The sequence below is a fragment of the Perkinsus marinus genome, assembly GCF_000006405.1.
Source record: "Perkinsus marinus ATCC 50983 genomic scaffold scf_1104296952158, whole genome shotgun sequence".
Taxonomy (NCBI): Eukaryota; Perkinsozoa; order Perkinsida; family Perkinsidae; genus Perkinsus; species Perkinsus marinus.
Window position 1 is genome coordinate 216071 of NW_003208985.1, and position 8726 is coordinate 224796.

Below are 8726 nucleotides of genomic sequence, written 5' to 3' on the forward strand. Positions count from 1 at the left end.
CGTTGTGCGCGCATAGGTACTCCGACGGAGTCTCTCCATACACCGGATATTGTACGACATACTACGCCCTAGCTGTGGATTCGCCAGCAACAACGAGGCTTTTGAAGGGTCCGAGTTCACTCCGCTTCTCTCATGCTTGTCGGTACGAGATGTGGCTGTGTAACAACGCGTTGGCAACCGCTCCCTATACATGCGTGAGAAACTAGTTCTGACAACTCATGATAATCACAAAATAACGAATGTTCGTCGAAAAATTTCCTCCCCCCTGGCCAGAAGGTTATCACTTAGTCCCAGATCGCTGTTTTACCGTCATTTACAATCTTGTATCGAATACCGACTCTTGTAAAGGAACGCGGTTTCTTGGAGGAATATTCACGAGAGTCCCCTCGTGAAAGTACTGCTGTGCGGACCGCACAGGGTGGCTGTTCGCGCGCGTATGCACGAATCTCGCTCGCCCATTATTCGTTGCATGAAACGGCTCGCAGCCCTCAGGCTGAAATGGATAAGATAAGAAGCCTTATTACCTATTATGGCTATCCCAAGTGTTGTTGAGTCAACCAGTGCGGGTGTTACTACTAACATGGTGGAGAACCCGCTGGCTGAGCTCCTTGAAGTCCTCGGTATTGCTGAACCCTCACTACTACTATGGTTATCTGCCGCTGAGTTAGAGACTGCCATGGAAGGCCAACCTCTTAGCAAGAAGGTCTATCTACGACGTACCTTCTTCACCTATATAGACGCCGAAGGCCCTAACTCTCAAGCTGCAAGCCTCTCTCGAAGGCCAGCAAACACAGTACATCCACAGCAGGTTACAACTTCTGCTGCCACTGTGCAGGTCTACCCTCAAGGAGTGCCCCAGGCCCCTCTCATGCAAGGTCAACAACACCCTTGTAACAACGACATCACCAACGTGGCGTATTGGTGTGATCTATCCCACAACTATGATAAGGAGAAGGCGCTCGATACAACGAAGGCCATCAATGCTGTTTCCCATATCAAGTGCCCCGACAACAAACAGTACAAGGGAAACTCTGATAACAGGAGTATCAACTACTTCCTGAGTCTTGTCCGCTGTGAAGCGAAGCAAACAGCGCTGGGCCCTCGACTATCTTATATCTATCTATCCAACTGTCTTAGCCAGTCGGTCAAGAGGAACTTACAGATCCACTTGGAAACTACTATGGACCCCACTCTCTACTTGAACGACTATGTTCTGACACTATCACAAGCACTTGGTTACCTTCAACATAAGTACTCTCTGTCGAATTCACATGCGGAAGTCATGAGATACTTCTCTGACGTCAAGATGGACAATGGTGACATCAACATTTACGATTACCTCGACCGTATCGAATCTGCTGTTGCTATGTGTGCGAGTGTTGGCCTCCATCTACAACCCAGTCAAATCAACCTACACTATCGTGAAGGCCTCCATCCCACTCTGAGGAAGACTGCAGACGAGAACTACGCGGCCATCGATGATGTCCAACAGCTTACGCAAGCCCTACGTAGCCATATCCGCTGCAATCCAAAGCTCTACATCAGCAATGCTAATTCAAACAAGGCCCCTCCGGTATCAACTGCTACTTCTACTAAGGCTCCTAATCCCAAGCTTCCTAGGGTTGAAGACCCCGAGACTCTCAAACTCTGTCGAGAGCAAGGGATATGCTTGGCCTGGACAGCTCGCAGGCAGTGCCGCTATGCCGATAATTGCAAGTACAAGCATAGTGACGTAGCCCGTTTACTACAACACCAGAAAGATGACTATCACCTCCCTCCTGGTTCTGACATGGTCCTAAGGTCTACTTTCTGTGCCGACAACAACTTCTTCATCGTTGCTGACACTGGTTGTACAAGATCAATTATATCTTGGCGACTTGCGACGGCCTTACTACAGCACTATCCTGGCGGCCAACTCATTCCTTGTAAGCTCTCTTTCGATACTGCAACTACAACTCGATCTATGAGTTCACTCTACCAGCTCAAGATCAACTTTCCCATCTGCGATGGAAAGTTTCCATTGGAAACCGTCAAGTCTCAACATTCACATGGTCGCCGTCTATCATCAACGACGGACTACTACTTCACTCTGATGGACTCCTCGGTATGGATACCCTTTCGATCAACGCCGACGGTTTGCTCATCAACATCAATGGTTCATTGGTTCAAGCTTCAAAATTTCTTTGTAGCTCTCATTCATTGGATAAATATCGGTCATCAGGCATCACGTCTCCGACATCCACTACGAGCCCAATCGGTTCATCATTGTCGGAGCTATATAAATTTATATTTATTTGCCCAACAGCCGCTCCTACTCAAGGTCCTATCCGGTCAACATTCGACTGCACGACCTCCACTACATCTGATCTATCTACGCCTACTTCATCAACGGCATCATCAGATGACTCTATCGAAGGCCATCATATCGCCGCTCTCAAAGGCAAGGCCTCTAAACAAAACTCGGACGACGCTATCTCCTACGACGTCGATTCACTAGGCGACACACCACCTACATTCCCTAAACCACCCGAAAGCTACCAACTACTCGAGACCATCTACAACAACGAATGGTGTACTATTGGTATCCTTTCTAATAAGGATGGTAACAAAGAGTATTTCGTTGACTACAGTGACCAACTACTGCGGCTAGCTCTAGACAATCAGCCGAAACCGGTCCCTTCTACTCACTATTTCCTCATCAAAGCCAGTACTGACGAGCGTCAACAAGCAGAGCAGCGCATCGACGCCCTGATCAATGGAGGCAAACTACAACCTACTGGTATTGGTGATATCAACAGCTACACCACAAATTGGTATCCACGTACTGGTCGCAAGCGGGTCAGACCTATACAGCCTACAATAAGGACAAATGACTTGCTCAAAAAAGCCAGCAAGAAGTTCCCAATCAAGGACTGCCAATCCAAGATACCTCGCATCATCAACAAGTACAGGTCATCTGCTACTGCTCATTCTATGGATATCAAGGATACCTATAGATCCATCAAGCTCGGTTCAAATGTCCAACTCCTCAGTCAGATCAACTACAAGGGAAAAAACTGGACCTACACCTACATGAGTGATGGTAACTCTACTAATCCTCAAGTCCTCGAGATCATCATTGCGCATGCCATCGGGGAACTAGAACGACTCGGTACTTGCCCTGGATTACTTGTGAGCTACATGGACGACTTCCTATACCTTGGTGGCCAGCCTGAAGACATTGAAAAAGTGAAGGCCCACTTTGCAAGCTACGGTATGTATCTAACCACCGAAGACCTCAACGGACCTGATGCTAATGGTTTACTAGTCCTCGGACATGAGCTTTGCGATAATGGTAACTCTCTTCTACTGCCTACCTACAAGTATAAAGATGCCGTCGACTTCGACATCTCCTGCACAGTCTCCTATAAAAAAGCTCTATCACTCCTCAATATTTTATGGCAGGCTTGGGACCTATTACCATGGCACATTCTCATCATCAAGAACTGCCTGACTGCACTAGTTTCAAGATTAAGAGCTGTGAACGACCACAAATGGACTGACGATGTGGACGATAAGGCTATGGACTTGCTCAGAAGATGGCAACAACTGTTGAAGGCCAACCCTCCAACTCCGACGCACCGGTACATCCATCCAGATGCACCTATTCATGTCTGGTTCGACTCCTCCGAACTCTTAGGAGCGATGGTGGCCATTCAGGACAACCAAGTGGTATTCAAAAAGCAGTGGAAATGGTCCACTCAAGAGCGAGCCTTGCACATTAACGTGAAGGAACTCACTACTGCCTACAATGCTCTCTCTACTCTTGTCTCCTTCGAGCTCGATACCAATAAGAAGTTCTCGAAGATCATCCTCTACGGCGACAATCGTACAGCTAATGCTGCCCTAGCTTCTGGTAAGGTCTCTACTTCTGGTAAGCAATCTACTCTACTTCAACGAACTATCGACCTTATTCATTACCTTATGGGAAGACGCCAGTTTGAAATTCACTATGTGGCCTCTGCCGAGAATCCTGCTGATGCCGGCACAAGGTGTGACCTCTACAGCGATTTGGTTGAATATCGTGATTCTATCGACGGCGTGAGTCTTGAAGCTCTGTCTGACGATGATACCTCAGATATGAACACTGTTCATGTTGCTAGAATTATACGTAAGCGTGGTGACGAGGACGAAGACACCAACGAGATCGGTGATAAAAGACCACGACTTGAACCACCTTTACGAGTTCCCACCAATCCATTACCACCCCTACAACGACCACCCTATTTTGACATTGTTCAATTACCCTCTAACATGTTGGCCACCTATAGATCTCTACCCCTAAGTGAAGATGGTAGACGTCAACTGGCTGACGGCGATTTTCTGTATAAGTGTGCTGAGTTCTGTCATTCTCTCAAGCATACTGGTGCTTCTGAGATCACTGCTATTCTCAAGTGCTATTTCGATCCGAAGTCAACCACTATCGACTTCGATGAAGCAGCTAAGAAGGCCTCAAGAAGCTGCATCACTTGTGCTCTCGTCAAGACCGACCCTGGCGATAGACAACCCAAGAACCCCACCTCCAACGATATAGTCATCCCTGATCGACCATTTCAAGTAGCCAGTTTGGATGTACTTGGTCCTTACGTTACGACTACAACAACCAATGGTTCGACCGGTAAATTCTACTCCATCAATTTGGTCTGTCAGCTCACTAATCTACTCTTATGTTACCCTACTATTAGTGCGCCGACGGCCATCGATATACAACGAGCAGCCAACCTACCCCATCGGCTCTATCATTACCCACTACAGAGGATTTTGACTGACAACGCTAGTATCATCAAGTCAGCTTCAAAATCTATGCCCTCTGTTCAATTCGATTATGTACCTGTCTCTGCATCATGGTTAAATGGACATGTTGAAGCTCGTCATCGACTACTCAACCAACGACTGCGACGTTCTTTCTTGACAACTGCTTTTGTTGACGAGAAAACTTGGTTTGAAGCTGTCTCTCGTGCGGCTTATGAGATCAACTCTAGCTCCAATCTACTTGCACGTGGACTCTCACCGCTAGACATGGTTATTGATGGTTCGGGTATTTCTCCTTTCGACACCAGCGAAAGATGTAAGCTTCCAGATGACAAATGGACTATTTGGAGAAAATATAAGCATGACTGTCGTGAACGTACTCTCAAAGCGATGGCCAACAAGACTGCTACTGGACCTCCACTACAAGTTGGTGATAGTGTACTTGTACACACTACGGAACCTCATCCGAAGGCCTCCACACCCTGGATTCCAACAAGGAGAGTTATTGTTGAGATAGAAGGCAACCGTGCTTTGCTAGATGATGGTGTATGGCGCTCTACTGATAAGCTCAAGAAGCTAAATGATGAAGTGCTACCTCGGTATGTATTCAATGATACCCCATCTTTCATAACAGTATAACACTTTCGATATTTGCACTACTATCATTAAATTAGTAACTAAACCCCCTCACAAAATAATAGAACATACAGTATTTTTTCGATTTCTCTGTTATTACTGCGACTCAGGTTGTGAGATTTCGTGTGTGAGAGTATCACTTATGAGAAAATCCACGTCGAGAAATCAGTCTCCGCAAGCAAGTGCTCGGAGGCAAAACTCACTCGGGCTGTTTTATGGGCCGGAGTTAACCTTGGAGCTGTTGGAATCTTAGCATAAGCAGCCCCGCTCGACCTCAGAAAACGCCTTACCGTCTGTGGGGACACGCTAAGCTTACAAATACGCACGATCTTGGTGCACGTGACGTCGGGATCCTTCGCAAACTCTCTCATGATGTGCCGTTTCTGCCTATCGGATAATACCGGCTTGCGCCCACGTCGCTCGGGAGGCTGGGGCGGGTAGGTCTGGGGTGCCTTCGCGAGTATCTTGCTGACAACTGGCCTGGATACTCCGTGGCAGCTGGCAATCTCACTATGGGTATATTTAGCCTGACCGTTCGGTAGGCGAGTGCTTCCCATGATACGGATGAGCTCCTGTGTATGTGGAGTAACAGCTTTAGCGCGGGGCATATGCGAATAGTCGCTCTGTGATCAATACGGATCCGTCTGAGATGGTGTTCTATTTTTTTGGAAGCGCGGAAAAATTGACCGTTTCAGAAATTTTACTAAGGCGAGCGAATAATGATACGACTCTAATATATTTTTGTTCCTACATAAGTGATACCCTCACACACGAAATCTCACAACCTGAGTCGCAGTAATAACAGAGAAATCGAAAAAATACGGTATGTTCTATTATTTTGTGAGGGGGTTTATCTGGGGAGGACGTGTTCGCGCGCGTATGCACGAATCTCGCTCGCCCATTATTCGTTGCATGAAACGGCTCGCAGCCCTCAGGCTGAAATGGATAAGATAAGAAGCCTTATTACCTATTATGGCTATCCCAAGTGTTGTTGAGTCAACCAGTGCGGGTGTTACTACTAACAGTGGCAGACTCCGAATCGCACGGGATGTAATGTATGTAACAGTGTGTGTTTGAGGAGTACATGATCTTGAATTGCCACAACCGGAGATCGTTTCTGATGTTAGGATTGTATTTCTAGTGTGACAACCTAACGCAACGCTCATTTGGCACTACTGACGTCAAGGCTTGGTACATGTTGGAATGTGTATACGAGGAAAGTGTTGTCTTGGGCTCATACAAATTGGTCAAGTACAGCTCAGCTGACCGTGAGGGAGAGTCTGTTGCGATACCATCGGGATCGGCCCATCCGCCCAGCTGGTGCATACACCAGACGACGCTGAACACAAAGCATGGGATACCGTGGAAACATTGGTGCTCACTGGTCTGATCCTCCGGCTTGATGCGTCTCCCTGTGATGGTACGCGACAAGAGTCTGTAGCAGAGCCTAGGGTGGCAAGAAGAGTGTATAGTGCGATGAATGCTAATATGGCATGCATTGGTTGAAACTTGACTTCAAATCTCCGTCTTCTGGGCGAGCATGGACACTGCTTGAGAAAGTCAAAGATCATGCAAGTGAGCAAGACCCCTCGTTCGTAGGAAACGGGAAAAGGGGTGGGATCGACAGGATTCTGAGTAGCTTTGAGAAGATCTTGTTGCTCTGTCGTGTTCCGGGGCGGTTTGAATGATTCCGCGGCTTGGATTTTATTATTGCCCTCGGATTCTGTATTCCACAGAATACAGGTGATAGTAGCTGATCGGCTCACTTCGATCACGCCTGTCGTTATTGGTGATCGAATGCCCGTTTATGAGATGGAAGTGAAACTCAACGAGGGCCTTTGGTCGGCTTCACAGGCTCCTGCCATTGACGCAGTAGAAGTCTAGTCTCTGTTTGGAAAAATGGCTAGATTCGAGCCCTTCGGAGATCAGCACAAGTTCTGTGAGCCGTCTTGGTATCAAGGTAAGGCACCCCTGACGTTTTGCAGCGGAGTCGTCGTGTGGGCAGGTGCCTTTACGCCTTACTATACGGCTTCACATGCTGAGTTCAGGAAACGTGTGAGGGACTTCGTGATGAAAGAAATCGATCCTTACGCTGAGAGTTGGCTTGAAAAAGGCGGGTGAGTGAGTGCCACAACTTGACGTTCTCGCACGTCACTTTCAAGGTACCCTCTGAGCATCCACAAGAAAATGTACGACGCTGGACTGCAACAAGCTGTACTCAGAGTCCCGTCTGAGCTCAGCAAAACGCCATCAGGTATGTGCAGTTATAGTTTTGTTCTGAAGACGTCCACGATATTCTGTCATCGCGCGTATCCGCGCTCAAGAACGTCACCTGTCAACTCGATAGTTTTGGGTGTCAACGTGGAGGACGAACTCACCCAACGAATGTGCAACCGCTTACTAGCCTAGTAATACTAGGGATTTCAGAAACTGCATGTTGGTAGAAACTTGAACGCTCTGCTGTTCCAGTGTGAGCTGCATTTATTTGAACTGAGACGAGCGTGACGTGAGTGTGCGCCGCTTATGAGCGCGACTCGTTAATTGAAATAATCATTTTATAAGCCTTAATAGCCAGGAGGTAGAGCGCGTGCCTTTTAAGCCTGTGGTCGTGAGTTCGAGCCCCGTCCGAGGTGTTTTGGGTAGTTAGTGCTTCAGCAATGTATATACGGTCGAGTAGTGAGATGTCAACGAGATTAAAATACAGTACATTGAATGTACTACATTCTTGGAAGATGCACTGTTGTATCTTATGGACAATGATTCCCCGGGGAAAAACTTGAACTATTTCAGAAGAATATGACATCTTCCACGAGATAATATTTTTCGACGAGATGGCTAGAGCGGAATGTTATCCGCGCATGGTAAGTCTCCAGTAAGTGCACTCAGGGGACCACCTTAATGCTTGTTAGATAAGCATCGATTCCATGGCTCTGCCTCCACTCGTTAAGTACGGCCCGGCTCATTTACGCGAGAAGTACGTAACGCCTGATATCTCCAACGCTAGAATGGAACTGGATTTTGCAGATCTTGAGCTCTCGACATTTTCTGAATAATCGAACATACTTTAGGTTAGTGCCGCAAGTCGCGAGTGGGGAGAAGCATATTGCCCTTGGTATAACAGAACCCACTGCAGGGAGTGACGTTGCACAAATCAAAACAACAGCTGTCAAACGGGGAGATGAGTATGTTGTAAATGGGTAAGCCGAAGGTGTCTCGTGTAGTTAAAGAGCGTCATCTGGCATTAGGCAGAAGAAATGGATTACTGGTGGTTTGATCGCGGATTACATAACGCTGGCTGT

General features: G+C 47.3%; 3 protein-coding genes across 3 annotated transcripts in view; all 3 read left to right on the forward strand.

The window, feature by feature from the left end:
* Positions 1-529: 529 nt before the first annotated feature.
* Positions 530-5558, forward strand: Pmar_PMAR021734 (hypothetical protein; the record flags this gene model as incomplete). Its single annotated transcript, XM_002777222.1, has 3 exons — positions 530-1925; positions 2402-5379; positions 5538-5558. 3 exons carry the CDS (start codon positions 530-532, stop codon positions 5556-5558), a joined length of 4395 nt encoding a protein of 1464 aa, XP_002777268.1.
* Positions 5559-7326: 1768 nt separating this feature from the next.
* Pmar_PMAR021735 (hypothetical protein) lies at positions 7327-8480 on the forward strand (the record flags this gene model as incomplete). Its single annotated transcript, XM_002777223.1, has 5 exons — positions 7327-7387; positions 7433-7544; positions 7590-7681; positions 8218-8288; positions 8337-8480. The coding sequence occupies 5 exons, from the start codon at positions 7327-7329 to the stop codon at positions 8478-8480; spliced, it is 480 nt and encodes a 159-aa protein (XP_002777269.1).
* A 201-nt stretch (positions 8481-8681) lies between these two features.
* The window catches only part of Pmar_PMAR021736 (hypothetical protein), a gene marked incomplete at both ends in the record, with an annotated part of 511 nt that continues 466 nt past the window's right edge, over positions 8682-8726 (forward strand). Inside the window, one exon of the mRNA XM_002777224.1 lies at positions 8682-8726. This exon is cut by the window's right edge and continues 4 nt beyond it. Within this exon, the coding sequence (XP_002777270.1) occupies positions 8682-8726 (45 nt within the window).